This window comes from Indicator indicator, chromosome Z (assembly GCF_027791375.1).
Source record: "Indicator indicator isolate 239-I01 chromosome Z, UM_Iind_1.1, whole genome shotgun sequence".
Classification (NCBI taxonomy): Eukaryota; Metazoa; Chordata; class Aves; order Piciformes; family Indicatoridae; genus Indicator; species Indicator indicator.
Window position 1 is genome coordinate 33,948,045 of NC_072053.1, and position 19,990 is coordinate 33,968,034.

The 19,990-nt window shown below is 39.4% G+C and overlaps 1 protein-coding gene across 1 annotated transcript in view; it reads left to right on the forward strand.

Moving 5' to 3' along the window:
- Window positions 1–972: 972 nt before the first annotated feature.
- The window catches only part of AP3B1 (adaptor related protein complex 3 subunit beta 1), a 141,095-nt gene continuing 122,077 nt past the window's right edge, over window positions 973–19,990 (forward strand). Inside the window, exons 1-4 of the mRNA XM_054398147.1 lie at window positions 973–1,047; window positions 6,644–6,718; window positions 15,368–15,463; window positions 16,771–16,931. Coding sequence (XP_054254122.1) covers window positions 991–1,047; window positions 6,644–6,718; window positions 15,368–15,463; window positions 16,771–16,931 — 389 coding nt within the window. The 5' untranslated portion in view covers window positions 973–990. The remainder of the gene's footprint in view (window positions 1,048–6,643; window positions 6,719–15,367; window positions 15,464–16,770; window positions 16,932–19,990) is intronic.

Below are 19,990 nucleotides of genomic sequence, written 5' to 3' on the forward strand. Positions count from 1 at the left end.
TCCTAGGAAAATTTTCCACAGATCTTGAGTAGAAAAGTAGTAGAATGTAAATAAATTACCATTGGATGTAAAAGGGAAAATAATAAGGTCTAAATAATCTAATTGGTCTGAAAATTAACATAAAGATAGTTGTATAAATTAACTTTTTTGGTTTCTTCGCTCTAGCAGATGCTAGCTGGCTTTTGCTTAGCTGTTGCTGTCCTTGGCTGCGTCCTTTGTTGTGGCTAAGTACTAATAAGCTACACTCTGCTTTTCTCCTTTTTTCTCTTGTCCTGTGTACAGGGGGGAAGGGGGAGGAAGAAGAGGAAGCTGTTAGTAACCCCCTGGTTTTGTCCAGGAGGGGTTCTTGTGTTGTTTATAAATTGTAAATATATATAAATAAGGTATATTTTGTGCACACTGATTGCATTTCATATTTCTAGATTGTAGTTTTACTTACAAATATAGCTTTGTTTGCTTCCACTGAGCTAGTCTGGCAATTTTATTTTGGGGTAATTTCAACCCACCGCAACTATCCATAAAGGCATATGAAAATGCAAGTTTATATGAGTCTCCTTGAAATCCAGACCGTACTGGAGTCTGCTGTTGGGCTTTTCAATCATTTACGTAAGCTGATAGTATATTTTAATAAAAAAAAAATCAGCCTCAGGCTATTACATCTTAGCATTCACTGTAGGGAAAATGTTACTGGCTTAAACTGAGCTCTTCTCTTACTGTAAGACTTCAGCCTTCCAGACATGGCTTAGCTAACTTAAAGTTGCATGGTCTTGCATTATTATTGGAATCTGATAGATTAGTTACTAAATACTCCATTATACTGGGCCATCATGTTAACAAATACAATTTCCAAGTGAGCAAGAAGGAGCAGTATTTTGACTTATGCAGCTAAATTGAAGCAAGAAAGTAAAAATGGTACTCTGGTTTGATTTTTCACTTTTTTGAATTGATGTTCTACTGTGTTTCTGCCATAGAAATGAAGACCTAAAGCAAATGTTGGAAAGCAATAAAGATTCTGCAAAACTGGATGCTATGAAAAGGATTGTTGGGGTATGTGATTTTCTTAAAATTATCTCTGCTTTTTAAATTATTTTTATTTCTTGAATCTGGACACTGTTTTCACTTTACAGATCCTGTACCAAGTCAGTGTTTGAATGTCTTAAGTGGTGTTTAAAAACTACTCTGATGCTTTTAATTTAGAATTTTCTGGAGAAATTGCTGTATTAAAATATGCAGGCATGTATTTTTAAATACTCACATAACAGTGCCATTATGCCTGCAAATAACTGTTTTCAGTGGGGAGGCAAAAATCTTAAACGGAGTGATTCCTTCAGAGAAGCTTCAATTGCTATCCTAATTTAGCAGAAGGGAAACAACAGAAATTTGCAGAAGTAATTGTTTACAATTTTACATGTTTACAATGACAAATTGTTTACTCTTTTTATTTTTTTTATATTATATAAAGATTTTTTAAAATTGAATGTTTTGCCTTTGTTTGACTAAGTATTTTTGATGAACTGTGTATTCATAGAGGTGATTAAATCATGTTTAACACCATTGTGTCTTCAAACCCTGTAAATTAAACATCACAAAGTTGAGAAAGTCCCTTTATTTCTTCTTAAAAGTGTTAGAATAATGTGCTATGGAAAGCTGTTCAATGCCCACTTTGCTACTTTTTTGGGGGGACTTCTGCATTTCATTCAGGCACCTCTGGACATGCGTTTTTATTTTGCTTGTGTTTTACGTGGGATAATCCTGTCCAAGCATGTCCTGAAGTCAGATACAGGTTGTATCATGTGATGATGTTCTTTCTTCTGACTTTAGAGCTAGCAATTTCTCTCCTCATTAAGCTTTAGCGATGAAGATTTTAGTCAAGTTCATTGTCATCTTCTCTTGCCCTTGATCGTAATCCTGCCAGAGACATCAATTATCTGGGTAACCTATCAACTACTACTTCATAACATTTTAAATTTCTTGGTTTTGTGTGTATGAAAGGTTTTTTGTTTCATCTTGTCTAACGCGGTGAGAGTCATCATATCATACAGAGATGCTGTTGCATGAAATCACAGCCTTTAGAATTGCCATGGTTTCAACCTGTGGCAACTTATATTCTTCTCTTTCCCTCAGAAAAGATCTTTCTTCTGGCTGTTATTGTGGGAAAGGTTGATGGAGAGATGCCTGTTATTCCTTTGGTTTTCCTTTTCAAATGTGTTACCATATCTTTATCTGTATTTGGAAACTGTTGCAACTGAGTGTGTGTGTGTATATGCATATAGGGAAACAAACTATTATGTCAGCTTTGAGCTTCAAACCAAGGCTTTCCTAGATTGATTATTAAAAAAAAAAAAATTCCACTTCCCTAAAAGCAATGCTATCATAAATGAGTATGCTATGAGTAAGTGCACTCATTAGAAATACCTGCTGCTGCTACATATTAAAGAAATACTTGCGAAGAACTTTAGCTTTTAATTTCCTGAAAGTGTATAAAGCCATGAAACTGGAGTTGTGTAGTTAGCACTGATAGCTGTAGTCCTTAGTGGTCTTAAGCTGAGGTAATCAGGCTTAGGAGCTCTTCAGTGAGGGAAGGCAGAACTGAATCCAAGTACATAATTTCTTCTGCTCCTCGGTTTCCCAATTCCAGGATTTTGTCCTCCTGTAAATTCTCATTTCTTGATTTCTTTTCCTATTCTAAGCACTATGCAGTGCTTCAAAAGCAATGCTTTCCCAGATGGCAGCAGGCACCTTGTGTGTTTGGATAGTTTTTCCCTGCTCAACTACTTCTTTCTTTAAAGCAGAAACAGCCTTCTGGCTTTTAAGGCTGACTATTACTTGACTCTAGGCGAGTTGTTTAAACATTACTGGATCCTCTGTTTTCAGTCTCTTCCATATTTTCAGGGCATTTGCTGTTATTCTGTCTTTAAACTGTATTTCCTAACAGATGCCTGGTACCAACCTTTGGTCCGCCTAACAAGCTCTAACCATGAGCTTTACAGGCCAAGACTGGGACCTTGTACAATTAGCGTAAGGCCTTTTAGCAGTGGTGATAATATTCTTGATGTATCGCTGGTGAGGCTACACCTGGAATACTGTATTGAGTTTTGGGCACCTTACCACAAGAAGGGCATTGAGGTGCTGGACCATGTCCCAAGAAAAGCAACCAAGCCAGTGAAAGGCCTTGAATTTGAGACTTGTGAGGAATGGCTAAGGGAGCTGAGGTTGTTCAGTCTTCAAAAGAGGAGGCTGAGGGATGACTTCATCATCCTCTGCAACTTCCTCAAGGAGATTGGCCAAGGTGGGGGTTGGTCTCTTCTCACATGCAACAAGTGACAGTACGAGAGTAAACAGCCTCAATTTGTGCTAAGGGAGGTTCAGGTTGGACATCAGGAAATTTTTTTTCACAGCAGGGGTCACCAGGCTTTGGAATGGGCTGCCCAGGGGAGTGGTGGAGTCACCTCGAGGTATTTAAAAGACAAATGGATGTGGTGCTAAGGGACATTGTGTAGTGGTATTAGCTTAGCAGTAGTGTAGGGATTGTGAGCCTAGGTGAGCGTTTGGATGTGATGCTCTCCAAGGTCTCTTGCAATCTCAATAGTTGTATGAAAGGTACTTAGTTGTTATCAGTCGTGTGCTTATGTTTAAAGAGTTCTCAGGGATGAGATGTATTTTCCAGAGATCAGAGGCTTTCTCTATCAGGATCACAGAATCAATAAGGTTGGAAAAGACCTCAAGGATCATCAAAGTCCAACCTCTCACCCAAGACCTCATGACTACTGAACCATGTCACCAAGTGCTGCATCCAATCCCCTCTTAAACACCTCCAGGGACAGTGACTCCACCACCTCCCTGGGCAGCACCTTCCAACGTCTAACAACTCTCTCCTTGAAGAACTTTCTGCTCACCTCGAGCCTAAACTTTCCCTGGTGCAGCTTGAGACTGTGTCCTCTTGTTCTGGTGCTGGTTGCCTGGGAGAAGAGACCAACCTCCTCCTGGCTACAACCTCCCTTCAGATAGTTGTAGACAGCAATGAGGTCACCCCTGAGCCTCTTCCTCTCCAGGCTAAACAATCCCAGCTCCCAACATGTCTCAATGGAATGCTCTATTTTCACTAACTTTATGAAGAGGAAAATGCTATGTATAACAGTAGTTTTCTTGCTCCTTTTAGTAGACTTCAAGAGGCTCAACCTTCATTTATTGATACAGGTGTGATGAAAAGAGAATGCTGCTTATACCTCCTTCTGCTGCTTTTTTTTTTCCCTGTAAGGTGTTTTGAGAACTCTCTTCTTGGGAGAAGGGGATTGATTACAGATGTGACTTTTAAGAATGTAATTTCACCCACATGAGTAGTCCAGTTTTGTTTTACCACTCCATCTCTTAAATTATGCTGTCTTAAGCACGCCTTCTGCTAAAGTATGTATGTGTGACTTTTAATGATCAATGATCTCTTTTTTCTTTATTCTCTCTTTCTGCAGTCTGTGTTTTTTTTTTTAATGTTCATTCCTAATGTGCATGCCATAAAATAATTGCATTTTCTGAAGATTACAAGCAACACTGTAGGTTTATAAATGAAATTGAAGTGCATACTGAACCAGGTCTATTCTACTATATGCCTGAAATCAGAATAGCTGATACTTCTTCTAAAACATGGATTGATATTACAGCAGCTGAGATAGACTAGCTACTGGGTTTTGAAACCTGTCTGAACTTCTCTGGAGAATTTTGATCCAAAGATTTCAGAGCATAAATTTAGGAAATGAATTCTTATGTCTGATTTCCCACCAAGACTTTAATCCATGTGTGTGTCCCATGAGGAAAAAAAAATAGTACACCCTAACATTACATGGCCCTTATTCTGGAGTGAATGTTTATGCTTGTGCAGAAACTCCAGGTATATAAGAAAACACGTTTGAGAATGTCTATGCACTGCAACAAAAGTTGCATGATAGACCTTAGTCTTGGAAGGGACCATTATGTTCTTTCAGGTTAATGATCCATGGGCTAAGGAGGATTTAAGCTAATCATTATGACTTAACGAATCAAAATACAGTCTTTTAAAAGAGCCTAAATACATATTTACATGGTACACCGGAGCTATTATGGTTGATCAGTTAAATAATGCAAGTAATGCATAGAGTCATACTGTTACAGCCTATCAAGAAGTCTAAGGATCATCCCTATCTTTGTGTAGTGTAACTTCTGTAGTATCAAGATAAGATGATTGATAATATTTTATTCTGTGATGCTTCTCTCCACTGCATCTTGCTACCAAGTTTTATTTGACCCTGGCAATTGTCAAGCTGACATTTATTACAAAGAGCTGGCCCCTAATCCTGACAGCAGTGCTTTCATGTAGATTTAGTTAAAACCATTTGAAACCAATACAATGTGCTGAATTCTTGTTTTGTCACTTCCTGTGCTTTAATACAGTTTAAGATTTTAAGATGGTTAAATTGAAATGTCATGCTACACAGCTTCTCTTAAACCCTGTTGAAAGACTCACCCAGTAATAGTTTGAATTTCAGCTTTCTTCATCTAACATCTTTATTCTAACCTTATCTGAATATGCAGTTTGTCAAGGTATTGCCTGGGTTTTGGTTTTCTTGCCTTTTTTTCTTTCCTTTTTTTTTATGAGGTACTAGTTCTTCCCTTTAATATATTTTATCAATGAAATAAACAGACCTGTGAGTTAGGAATATGAAGTTTAACCAGCTGTATAATGCAGAGTAACGGTGGGAATGTGAGATGATTATGAGCAGCAGCAATTGCAGTTGTAAAACTCATGTACCTGGGTTGAATCCCTGCATATTTGCTTGGGTTTAGTGATCTCTTGCCCATTCTCATTAGCTTGATGTTTGGCTCAATCCTTGACCATAGTTGGTGGTACCCTGAGTCTGTATAAAGTAGCGTGGTTTAACATGCTTATTAAATTGTAGGGCTTGCAGCTTGGTACAAAAGTACTGGCAAACATTCTGCTGGATGTGGATCTAAGAAATAAGAGAGATGTGCAGCTGTAGTCTATACTGAAGTGTTTTGTTTCTTCATGGTGTTACACAAGTTCCTCCTTAAATGGTTCATACAAGGACTGAAGCTAAACTGTACTATTGTTGTTTGTGCTCTTTATCGAGACACTATTTTTCTCTGTCACACACCAAGATTGTTCCAGGGCTTAAATCCGTCAGAAATTATACATGTTTTTGGGGGCTTTTTAAATTCTCATAGCAGCTCCCAAAAGGTAATTCCATAAAGATTTTCGGATTATCAAGATCTTTGTTTTAAGTAATTTTTAAAGCGTTAGAAATAAATTGCAGTCTGATATGATAAAGTCCAGTTCATTGATTCCAGTCTCCAAACTTGTAACTAGCTAGTACTCACAGAAATTGAATTTGAAATACAAACCTGGAATAAACACCTATCTCTTGTTTGTTTTTTTTTTTTTAAACAAACAAACAAACAAACAAAAAACCCAAAAAACCAAAAACCCAAACCAATGACACCCCGAAATTAAGTGAACAAACCCACACATGCTCACACCAAAATGCAAACACAACCAAAAAGCAAACACCCAAAAAAACGAAATAAAACCCCACCAAACCACTCTAATGAATGATATTATTACATTATTAAGATTTGCCTTTTCTTTTTTTTCCAGATGATCGCAAAGGGAAAAAATGCTTCTGAGCTATTTCCTGCTGTTGTGAAGAATGTTGCCAGTAAAAATATCGAGGTATTTCTATGGCTCATTAAACATACTGTTGTGGAAGATCTATATACTCAAGTTTTATCTAATTGTATCTGACTTCAGCATAAAGCATAAAATCTCTAGTACTTTTAAAATAGAATTTCTCAGGGTTTAGTTGCAGTGATGGCATTATGGCAGTAGCTTAGGATGTAAATAAAGGAAACTTACTAGGTGATTTAGAGGGAGGAATAGTAACTATTTCCTTTCAAAAATGGATCCATTAGAGAAAGTTTGTGGAATTGTATGGTGGTAACTCTGAAAAGGTACTGTAGTTTACTTGAGAGAATCTAAGAATCTTTTGGAGAAATTCTTGCTAATATGCAGTATAATCTCAAATCTTGGCATTACTTTTGTGTTTTGCAAGACAGGGAGACTTTTTAAAGCAAATTCATACACACGTCATGGGAATATGCCTTTACTCTCTTTATTCTATGTTCAAAATAATGAAAGGAGTATATGAAGCGGCAGACAGGTAGTTGGGGCCCCATCCCCAGAGATATTCAGAGTGAGGCTCAGCAGGGCTCTGGGCAACCTGATCTAGTTGGGGGTACCTCTGCTTACTCCAGATGGAGTTGGTCTAGATGACTTTTGGAGGTCCCTTCCAACCCAGACTATTCTGTGATTCTATGACAAGAACAATTTAAGCTTCCTACAAATGCAGCTGATGAAGAACTATAATTAGAATCAAGTGCAACTGAAATTAATTTTCTGAGCAAGTTTCTTGACTAAATTTATTGAGCTTGCACTACATTGTGATTATTCTTTTTTAGTTTTATGTTTTTTTAAGTTAAAAGAAGAAACATTTAGTAACTGTTTTCAGGATTTCCATAGATAGAAACAATATCAGAAACAAATTTTCTTTCAGGCTGTTTACCATCCATTTTATTTCAGCAGGATGTGTGTTTGTTGTTGCCCTAGTATGAGGTGGTAGACACACAATGTAGCTTGCTTCCATGTTTATTTTTCTCATAAATCAAGAAAGAGGAAAAAAATTCATTGTAGATTAGTGGAAGTTCAGATTTTCAAGAAGTTTGAAAAATGGAGATTGCATTCAACTGTGATATGTTTAAATCTGTGAGTTTACTGGGTGGCTCAAGGGAATCTAAAGTAGCATCTGCATTAGAAAGTTGTGCAACCAGAGGTTACTACTCTCTACTGGTATTACATGTACACTGTCAACTCCCATACAGGGGTGTCAGAGTTACATTTTACTTGAAAAATAAGGTTTGGACAAAACCAAGTTCCAGACAGCATTGTTTAAAGAAATCAAAGTGAGCATGCTATGATATCAGTTACTGTGTACTTCTGGAAAAATGCAAGAAATGGTGATTTGAAGGACTGTGCTTTAAGAAGAGAGGTCAAGGAAATCCATGCTCTAATCCTTACCTCTTCACCTGGAAATATGTAGAATCATAGAATTGTTTTGGTTGGGAAAGACCTCTAAGACCATCAAGTTCAACTGTAAACCTGAGACCACCACCATGGCCATTAAAAACATGTGCCTAAGTGCCTGGTCCAGACATTTGCTGAACAGCTCCAGGGACAGTGACTCAACCACCTCTCTGGGCAACATATTCCAATGCCTGATCATTCTTTCAGTAAAGAAAATTTTCCTGATATCCAATCCCCTGGCTTAGTTTCAGGCCATTTCCTCTCATCTTACTACCTGATACTAGGGAGAAGAGACCAGCACCTGCCTTTAGTACAGCCTCCTTCCAGGTAGCTGTACAGAGAATAAAGTCTCCCCTCAGCCTACACTTCTTCAGACTAAACAACCCGGTTCCTGCAAATGCTCCTTTTAAGAGTTATTCTCTAGACCTGTTGTGGGTTTGATTGCACCCCAACAGATTGGAAATTTACCCCCCAAAGTAAATTTACCACACTTTACTCAGAATTTTGGAAATAAAAAAGAAATTAGATTTACAAATTCAGACTAAATATAAAAGTATAAAATGCAACAAACATGTATAAGGTATATTTACATATATTTTACAGCTAAACAACAGCACAAAAATCACATCTCCCTCCTTCTCCCTAGAAAAAGGACCCTGGGAGATGTATTAACAGCCAGTCCCTCCCTCTCCCTTCCCTCTGTGTCTTACACAGTCAAAATAGAAGACAGGTCAGCCAGCATGCAAGGACAGAGATAAAGCATCCAGAAGCAAAGCAAGAGCAGCTCACAGGGAAGAGAGAAAACAAGCTCTGTGTTACAGAATATAAGATATTCAGCAGACCAATGGAATGAGATAAATTTATCTTCTATTATTCTGTGTCCAATCCCTAAAACTGTTTATCCTTAAACTTGAATTATCTGTATAAATCAGGCATAGCCTTAAAATGGTAGCAACACCCTTCACCAGCTTTGCTGCCCCTTTCTGGATGTGTTCCAACACCTCAGTCTCTTTCTGGTAATGAGGGACCCAAAACCAAACACAGTATTCAATCACTTCCATACTCCTGGCCACACTATTCCTGATGGAGGCCTGGATGCTGTTGGCCTTCTTGACCACCTAGGCACATTGCTAGCTCAGATTGAGCTGGCTGCCAACCAGCATCCCCAAGACCTTTTCTGCTGGACAGCTGTCCAGCCACTCTACCCTACACCTGTAACATTGCATGGGGTTGTTGTGACCCAAATTCAGGACCCAGCACTTGGGCTTGTTAAACCTCATACCTCTGCCTTGTCCCAATGATCCAGCCTGTCCAGATCCCTTTGCAGAGCCTTCCTACCCTCAAGCAGTTCAACACTCCCTCACAGCTCAGCATCATCTGCAGACTTACTGAGGGTGCACTCATCCAGATAAAGATACTAAAGAGAACTGGCCCAAATACTGAGCCCTGAGCACTTGTGACTGAGTGGCTGCCAACTGGATTGAGCCTGGCCATCCAGATGATTACCAACCCAGCAAAGTGTCCACCCATCTAAACCATGAGCAGCCAGTTTCTCTAGGAGGATGCTGTGGGAAAGGCTTTACTGAAGTCCAGATAAATAACATCCACAGCCTTTCCCTTATCCACAGAGCTGCTCACCTTGTTGTAGGAGGTCAGGTTCATTAAGCAGGATCTGCTCTTCATAAACCCGTGCTGACTGGGCCTGGTATCTGGTTGCCATGCACATGCTGCATAATGGCACTCAAGATCATCTGTTCCATGACTTTCCCTGGTGCTGAGTTCACATTGACGAGTCGGAAGTTCCCTGGATCCTCTTCCCAGCCTTTCTTGTAGATGGGTATCACATTTGTCAATCTTCAGTCCCCTGGGACCTTTGCGCTTATCCAGGACTGCTGGTAAATAAGTGGCTTAGTAAGCACTTCCACCAGCTCGCTCAGTAGGCTTGGATGTATTCCACCTGGTCCCATAGACTTGTGTATGTCTGAATGGTGCAGCAGGTCACTACCCCTCTCCTCTTGGACTATGGGGGCTTCATTCTGCTCCCCATCTTCTAGCTCAGCGGGCTGGGTATCCAATGAACAACTGGTCTTACTGCTAAAGACTGAGACAGAAGGTATTGAGCACCTCAGCCTTTTCCTCATGCTTGGCCATGTTCCCCCTGGCATTCAACAAAGGGCAGGTTCTTCTTAGTCCTCCTAATATATTTGTAGAAAGATGCGTGCCTTTAAGACCTCCTGAGCAGTGTCCAACCTTCCTGGATGCCTTGGCCCCTCAGGACTGTCTACCAGGGGGCTCTGTTGACCAGTGTCTGAAACAGGCCAAAGTCAGCCCACCAGAAGTCCTAGGTGGCAGTTTTGCTGACCCCCACTCTTTACTTCAAGAACTGAGAACTCTGTCATACTTCATCCTCTGTTATTAATGGGGACAAACCCCCACTTTTTCTTGGCCTATGGCACACAAGATTATATTTTCTGCAATAATGACTTCAGCAAACTCCTGTCTGTCTAATATGCTGCGGTATAGCACATCACAGATATTTGTTTTCTTAATTTTACACAGATTGTTAGTAATAGTCAAGTTTGAGTCTAGTTTTAGCTGTAAAGAAGATATTCTTAGTTATCTACTGTTTATAAACTTCGGGTTTTTCACATTCTTTGAAAGAATTAACGTTTGAGGCCAAATGCTAAGATCTGGTAAGTCAAGGAGGTGTAACTGTGTAACGGTGACAGCTTTGAGTCTTTCAGAAATTTCTGAAATTATTTTAATACAGTGTACTTTTATTAAGAGATGATAAAAGGAAATGGATCAAGGAATCAAACTTAAACTAGTGTAACAGGATAAAACATTGTGAATGAGTTAACCTGCCTGTTTCACCCTGACACAGAAGTGAGGGAAAAATAGCACACAAAAAAACTTTGGGTTGAGACAAAGAATTGAGATAAGAAAGAGTTTAATATAAATGTGATAACATAATGCCTAATTAACTTTGCCTATTTGCAGAAAAAGCACAGCATAAAGCAGCAGCAGAAGCCAGTGAGCTAAAAACTGAAGCAAGGCAGCTACCCTCCATTCCTCCCCATCCCACTAGCATCCCAGCGGAAGAGACCCAACACCCAAAAACCCAGAACCCAAAAGCAGGAACCAGAAAAGGAAACCTCTCATGTTGCAATCTAGTCTTTAAGCCCCATAATATTTTGTTCCACCCAGCGCTTTCATTTTGGAGCTGGCATGAGGCAGGGTGGTTTCGAATAACAACAGCAAATTTTCAACTTAACCTATGACGACTAGTTAAGTGCCCAGATAAGGAATGACAGATATGAGTTAGAGCACAGGAGTTTCCACCTCCACTTCTTTATGGTGAGAGTGATGTAGCACTGGAACAAGCTGCCCAGAGAGGTTGTGGAGTCTCCATCTCTGGAGACTTTCAAAACCTGCCTGGATGCATTCCTCCACAGCCCGCCCTAGGTGATCCTGCTTTGGCAGGGGGATTGGACTCAGTGATCTTTGGAGGTTGTGTCAGTGTGAGCTGAAATTCCCCCCACACCAACAGTAACCAGGCTAGTTCAGTCTGGAAGCGAATGAAGGCTGTATTTACAAGCAAAATCTACAATCTATGATGAAATGCAATGAATATGCACAAATATACAAAATTCACAACATTTACAAATATATACAATCAACAGAAAAGCACAACAAAGCTCCCTTTGCTTCCCCCCAGAGGGGATCTCCCAAGGGGCCTCTCTCTCAGGGGCTGCCTCCCCCAGACCCCCCTGGCAGAAAGCAATTAGTTAGGTAGAAGCAAAGAGGCTGTTTACTTGGCTCGCCAAGGTGAGTGTGTTATCTTCAGCCAGAAGAGAAGAAGAAACAGCAGCCAGACAGCCCAGAAAGCTGCCCTGACTGCAGACTGCCCCACTCTGTTTTGAGTAGTAGTTCTTAAACATTTCTATCTATCCGATGGAAGTGTTTAGAACAATCATTATTTTGCATTCTTAAATCCAATAGTGATTTATTTACACTTTCGCGTTCTCTGCTTGAACTTTGCAAAGAAAATTTAAAAAGACAGTTTCAAACCATCACAGAGGTCCATTCTAACACCTAAAGTTCTGTCATTCTTTAACTTGTGTTTGTAAGTTATGAGTACTCTTGAGTCTGCTTTTGAACAGAGAGAACTTACACCAAAGCAGTGCCTTTAACAGTGTTACTCATCTTGAGTGCTTTTTAACTTTTATGGCTGGAACTGCTAGCTCAACAGAAGCAAGACTGCCCCAGTGCCAGGCTTCCAGCCCAATCAGTAGTCAGGTTGGGAGGTTCCTGATAGATATGCACATGCACATATCTTTTGTATACACACAGAAGAAATAGGTGTGTACAGGGGCAGCCACATATACTGACACAGGATACTCACATGGACACAAACAGCAGCAGCAGCTTGTTGGCAGTTCAAGATGAAGGTGTGTTGGTGACTGTATACTTAATGTATAGATATGTACAGTGTGGATCCATCCAGCAGCTCAGCTCAGTTGTGGTTTACTCAGTGGCTGGCCTCTGGATCCTAGTCACCCCTGTTCCTGGCATCTGGTCTGAGCCTCTGAGGCTGCAGCTCTTATTCCAGTTGCTGGTACAAACTGCTGTACACATACGAACACATGTAAACAAGGACTCCCCTAGTTCCCTAGCAGCTACCCTGTCTTAGTCTTGCACTTAGACACAGGTGTATATGCACATATGTGCAGACACAATTGGACCTAGCCAGAACTCCTCTGGTCCTCTTCTAGCCAACCACGGTGGTTATGCACTTAAAGTAGTGCACACCAATACATGTTTCTTGCCTCAGAGATCTGCATGCTGTCTGATTTCTTTGGAAGCTGGGTTGGACTACACTGCTCTGTGCCATAGCCTACTCATCCTGTGTTCATGGCCTCACCTCTTTCCCTGGCCACTTCACTGCCTAGTGCAGTTGGATCCACTGATATGCCTGCATCCATTCCAGTCACTGGCACACAGAGACGTAATTCACATACTACAGTCTCTTAAGTTGCTTGTACCCATGGTCAGGAACCCTCTGGCCTGTGGTCCCAACATGAGTACTGGCAGCCAGACCTTACCTTGTTTCAGGTGCTGGCCACCATGGATGGAGGGGAGGGGCTTCTGTGACTTGGTCTCATTCCAGCTGCTGGACTTTCGCTTAGCTCCTCTCAGTCTGGTCTTTCTACTTGCCCATGTGTCCATGGGTCTTCCCTCCTGTGGCTTGACTGTAGTTGCTGGCACATGATGCACTTTCACACAGAACAGAGAATACTTCATCAAGGAGAGTAGTTAAAATTGAATTTAATAAGAAAAAGGAACAGCGTGTGCTGATGAGATGCAAGGCATGAAAGGGTAGATGTGTCAACTTGTGAACTGTTTAAATATGCCCAGCTTTTTTTATCTGCTTATCCCTCTGTTTCCCCCAACTTGTTCCTCCCTAGATTGTATAGATAATCAAGGTTAGTTAGGTGATAAGTTTAGGTCATAATGCAGGTATACTTAACAGCTGTCGGTCTAAACAGTTCTGGGTCTTGGAAACCTTTATGACAATCCAGTTCTTAGGATGCTTTTGAAATGATGATAAATTATTGGGTTAAGTCAGATTCTTAGTGCATTGATTCTGATGATGTCTTCTGAAAATGTTTTGCCGCATTTTTCCCTGTCTTTAAGATTTCTTCCACGAATTTGTCTGTACAATTTGCTACAGTGCAGTAGCATAAAATACATTAGCTCATCTGGGTGACTTTGTATTTGAGTGACTTTCTTGCTCAGAAATGGCTGTTTTGTGGTTTTTTTTTCATTCAGGGCTGAATGCTCTGGTACAGAGAAATGGAGGTGAAGAAGCCGTAGAACACGTTCATTTGTTTGATGAGAAGCAAAGGGCATCTTCCTATCTACAGAAGTGCCTTGTGATTTTTTGTTTCTATGAGTATGCTCTGACCTCAACGTTGATTATGTGCATTGTGTCATGGATAGTAGGGCTGTAAAAAGTGACCTAATAAATAATTGGTGGTATAGAACAAAAATAACTCTTGGTCAATAACTCATGGAGTTTGATGTGCTTATATTGATAAACTAATTAAACAAATCTGCCTATGTTCCTCAAGCCTAATGTGCCCCTGTTATGATTAGTTTTATAGAAAGGAGCATTTTAGCATTGAATAAAGGTAAATGGTAAAAGAACAGTGTAGTCACGAAGCTCTAAGTGCTTCCATTTCTAGTCACAGAGTGGTTTCAAGGAAAGGAGGCTTTCTTTGCACACCTGCAGTCATTCAGTGCATAGGCCTCTTGTGGTCAATGTTGATTGCTGCTTGTCTATAGCTGAACAACAAATAATTTAGTGTGGTGTAACCTTCTGTGATTTAATATTATGCTTTTTACCAGAATTGACACAAAGATACATCTTCTGATGGTGACAGTAATTATAGCACAGCTGTAGTTGAGGGTCTTTCAGAATTTTCCATTATAAAACCCCAATAGTTGCTTTACGGTTCAAATGTAAAAAATGTTTTCACTGTTTCCTGGGCATACAGTGGCCATGAGGTGGTAAAGTGAACTAAACTGAATACCTTTCTCCCCCAAAATCGTGCATTTTTTTTAAATCTTTGAACATTGTGTCCTTTGTAGCATGCTTATATTGGGTACAGCTTTTGAATGCTTGTAGTAAGGCAAAGGTGGGTCTAATAGTCTTCGCATTTGTCCAAGACATAGTCAGAAATGTGCTTTTAATCAAATTTAAGTAGTGTAAATTATCACACTTCATCAGGAAGTTATATTCTCTTTCCAAATATATTAATTTATTTCCAGTTTCAGGGTAAAGTAAAATGGGCTTCTTCAAACCTTTGGCTATTGGCAGTTTAGCCTACTTTCGATAAGAAGAGAACGTGAGCAGTGGTGAAGTGGTCAGTTGCCACCTTTCAATGTCTTGGATTATTCAAATCTTTATTTACTAGTTGCTACTATAAAGCAGTACTTTGCGTTGCAGCCTTCTTCTGACTATAATGTTAATAAGGTAATATTGTGGCGCCTCAGGGAGTTTCTATTTAAAAGAATTACGGCAAATCATAAGACACTTCAAAAGCATGTCAGTATTCCAGTGATAGATTAGCTTTTTCTTCAAAGAAGAAAACATTGAGAAAAATGTAGTCTAGGACTTTTTAACTTACATAATTCAAAAACTTTCTGATAACGATGTTCATTCTTTTTTCTTTCCAGATAAAAAAGCTTGTATATGTTTATCTGATGCGTTATGCAGAGGAGCAGCAAGATCTAGCATTACTGTCCATCAGTACTTTCCAGCGTGCTTTAAAAGTGAGTGACTACTAAATATTTCATACAGAATTCTGAGCTCGTATCACAGAAAAAGAAAATAAAAATCTGTGTAAGTGTAGTCTGGTAAATGAAAGCATGTAAAATATCTGTCTGATAAAGTGGTTTCAAGTTAAATCATTGACACAGGTTTTTTTTGTGCCGCCTCAAACCTCATCAGGCAGATAAAATGGCATGAAGTATAGTTAGTTCACTGAAGATAGCTTATGTATGCAGAAGGAAGACCCCATTATTATCCTGAACCTGCTGTGTTCTTTTTAGTTTGTGTGAAATTTTTTTGTGTACAACAAAAAATTGGATCATAAGTAAGGTAGTAGTACCTAAATTTAAATATTCAGTGTGTTGCGCATGCTACTTTTTTAATTGAAAACTCTGAAGAAATAGCATTTTGTACTGTTTCGTTTGAAATTCAGATCACAATGTGGAATGGGATTAGAGAAAAAAGATTAGTATTGCCTTTTAAGTGTGATTGTGGAGAAAAGAAATATTTATCAAGTCTCCATCCTTAAATTTGGACGCTTTTTATAAAAAGTTAGGTTTTCTTTTCTTTTTAGTGTTCTTTGTATAAGGCTGCCTCAGGTTTATAATTAATTTGTCGTGTCACTGACCCAGACTTTGCATCTTGTTGGAAAATGTTGAATTGGAGCACCTAAATTGTGCAAAATGGGAGCATCCCACAATTAGCTAAAGAGCTTTCTGCCCCTTTCCTCCCAACTTTTTCTCAATGCCACATATGCTACCTTTACTATCTGATCTCCATGAAAAGCTAAAATTAAAATTACTTTGTATCCTACGTTTTTAATGAGATATGTATACAGCAAACACTTCTCATGGTGTATCTTTAAAAAGCTATGGATAGTAGGAACACAAGGAGAGAAACTCAAATGTGACAGTGAGTAACTCAAAAAGAAGTGGTGATGTGGCAACGAGTTAGACTCCAAGCTAGCTGAGATTTTCAGCTGCTAAGGAAATTATTCAGCCTCCTATGGAAGATAAGCAAATGTAATTAATTCTTTCAGTTCATTTTTTGTAATGTTTTGTTTCTGGTTCTGTAATGAAGATTACAATTTGGATTTGTGTGGAGAATTCACTGTTTCTTTCTTTTATTTTTCTCAGTTGAAAATTTTCTTTTGTGAAGTCGGGTACATTTTCTTACTAGTGTTGCCTCAGTATACGTGATAGATTTACATGTTTTAATGTGTGATCACTAATTACTGTGGACACTACAGAGAATTTAATGATGTGTTTCTGCACTTATTTTATTTCTCCGTTTGTCTTCTATTCTTTAGGATCCTAATCAATTAATCCGTGCAAGTGCTTTAAGAGTTCTATCCAGTATCCGTGTCCCAATTATTGTTCCTATTATGATGCTTGCTATTAAGGAAGCCTCTTCTGATTTATCCCCTTATGTGAGGAAGAATGCAGCCCATGCAATCCAAAAACTGTACAGGTAAGTGATACTATCAAATACTGAAAAGCAATAGGAATAGCTATGAAGGGCTACAAAGTGAAACTGAGTCACTATCTTTTGTTTTTAATATACCAGTTATTGTCATGTGTGTAGCAACTATTTTGATAGGTATTCTCAGAATCAAAGGTTTCTCTGTTTAGCTTCTGTATTTTTCATACTGAAAGCATTTGTTGGCTTGCAGTGCAGGTGACGAATAATAACCTGCTGAAATTTTATCTATACAAATACAAATCTTCCAAATCTTCCACTTCCCTCTTCAGAAATTCTTGTTGTGGAGGAGTTCTTATCAAGAGATGGGTGCTGGTTTACACAGGTGGGGGCAGCAGAAGCTGTACCTTTCCAAAATAAAAGCAGGCATTTATTCTACTACTTAATTTCCCTTTTATTTCATTTCTGCCAAAGAAAGGAGAGTGAGAGGTGTAAATGGGTTCCAGATCATGTAGCATGAATCTGCTGCAGTTCCATCCCCCCAAAATCAACAGTAGTGAGGCTGAGCAAGTATCCATAATGGGCACATACATGTACACCACACATGCAGACAACCAGATATGCAGAATTAGCACAGATGGAAAACTGCATTCATGCAGACAAAACCAGCACCAGCAGCCTTATCCAGTAGCATTCTTTAGCTGATCAGGATGCAGGCTGATTACTGAACTTAAGTATGTATAATGTGGCCCCTGCTTGTAATGATTCTAGATACTCAGTCTTTCAAGTAACTCTGTGGATCCCCAGTCTCCCCTGTTGCGGAGACTGACATGCTGTTTGCAGCCTCCCTGCGCTTGCTGTTACAGAACCCCTCAGTCAAACACAGACAGGCCTCTGCCTTTTAACTCAAACACTGTAAATCCTACAGTAGCTGAATTTAGACCCTTAAGGCTATGCAGTAACTGGTCCTTATATTGCCTTATCTCCACTTGTCTCATACAGAGACATGCATGTGTCCAGTCCAGGCCTATGGGCCCACTTCAATGCCTGGCTTCTGAAGCCAGGCTTGGTAGCCACCGAGTCTGGTTTGATATTCTCTAGCAGGCAGTTGACATGAATACTTCCTTTGGTTGCTGCTACTGCAGTTATATGGGACCCCTATGGAGCTCAGAGCTCCATATTTTGCACGCATGCAGGTTTTACTGGCTTGCCTGGTAAAATAATTAAAAATAGAGTTAATGAGAATACAGAACTGATTGTAATTATTGAGTGCAGAACAAGGCCAGACAAGTGTGCTGGGAGCAAACTGTTTGGATACAACTGTCTCCTTTTGTGCATCTGTCCCTCTATTTTCCTACACTTGTTCCACCTGAAATGATCTAGATCCTTCCTATTCCATGCCTTTCATTTCTCCCGTAAGCATCCCATTCTAAATCTTGTGCAATCTCAAAATAATTTTTCTGGCGTCTTATAGTAAGTCTTATAGTCCTGTAGCTAGTAACACACCAGAGGCTGAAAGGTGCTTTGTAGACCCTCTTTCAGTCAAGGCAGGTTCATTTCCAGACCAAGGACCAAGAGCATTTTCATTTTCATGGCAGCTCTCTGAAGAGCCTGGGCAGGGGTCACTTCCTTCTAGTGGTGGTATTTTTTGTTGGTTTTGTTTTGCTTGTTTGTTTTGGGGTGTTTTTGTTGTATTGGGTGTGGGGTTTTGTTTGTTTGTTTAGAGGTTGTTGTTTTGGTTTGGTTCTTTGCTTGTTATTTTTGGTTTGGTTTGGTTTGGTGTTTTTTTTTAATACTGAGCACTCTCATGTCATGGCACTGGGAGTAGCTGGCTCTAGATGATATTGTAGTTTCTTTCACCTCTGTTCTCCTTGGTGTGCAGAGAAGCCTTTTACCACATAACCTAACAAGAGGGAATGGATTTTAAGCCCCTTTCTACTATTTGAGTAGTTTATTTTTTGTTAACATCTGGTTTCAGCACATAAGACTTTTATCTTGAATTATTCTTCATACACAGCATATTCTTTGATTTCCTGATGATTACAAAGCTGTTTGGAGCAGTAATGGTCTGTTAGTGTCAGCAAGGCACAATAGTGTCTGGGTAGTGGGCTGTTTAGTGAATTTTATCTTCAATTGATACTTCCATTTCTTCATTACAGGCAAAGTTTATTTACTAGTTGAGATTAAAGAGGTTATTGATGATTGGTGCAGAACTGGAAGACTCTGAAATCTGACTTGTTTACTGAGAGACATTTTATCCATCTTTCAATCAATCTCCAGATATGGCTACATGTTCAGATTTAACTTGTGTTCTTTCTTCTTGCATGTTCATGTGGTATCCTATGCAAGGTTTTGAAGTCATCCTTGCAAATACCATGAAAAAACATTTTTTAATGGTAAAAAGTACAGAACATGGTAAAAAAACAGTAGTACAATCTGGAGAGACTGGCTTCACTCCTTTCTAGTTTCCATGAATTTCTGGCCAGTAGTAAAATGGATTTCTAGTTCACACAGCAAAGGAAAACTAATGAAACTAATGGTCTATAAAAGTTTCTAGTGGTTTAGAGGCCCTGTACATCTGTCACAAGTTTTTACTTCATGCAAATGTCCTAGGCATCGTAATACAAGTTTTCAGATTGCTGTGGCTGCAAATTCCACCATACGTGAACTAAGATAAGCCTCATGATAATTTGTGAGTGGACTTGTAGCTAACAGTTGTGTCCTTGGTAGTAAGATTTGGGAACTGCTTCTAGAAAGCATGTGACCTTTTACTGTCACATTTTCAGAATTTACTTATACAAGTGCATAGCAATAATTTACTTCAGAACTAAAGGAGAGATTTTTCTGGATCACTGGAATAACGAGCAGTACTGGAAATCAGTGAAGAGGGTGTGAAGTTAACCTGTCTACAGGCAGGCTCAGTTGACTTGGCCTGCAAATATGAATCTTTCAGAGACTGTCTCAGCAGATGTTTCAGCAAGGATCACAACTGGTAGCTCCACAATTCAACGGTATGGATTATATACTATTGGCAAGACTGTCTTGGCCTATTTGTAATAAGTTATTTCGAGAAGACTCATCTGCAGTTGGTTAAAATCAGAATTCTGGAG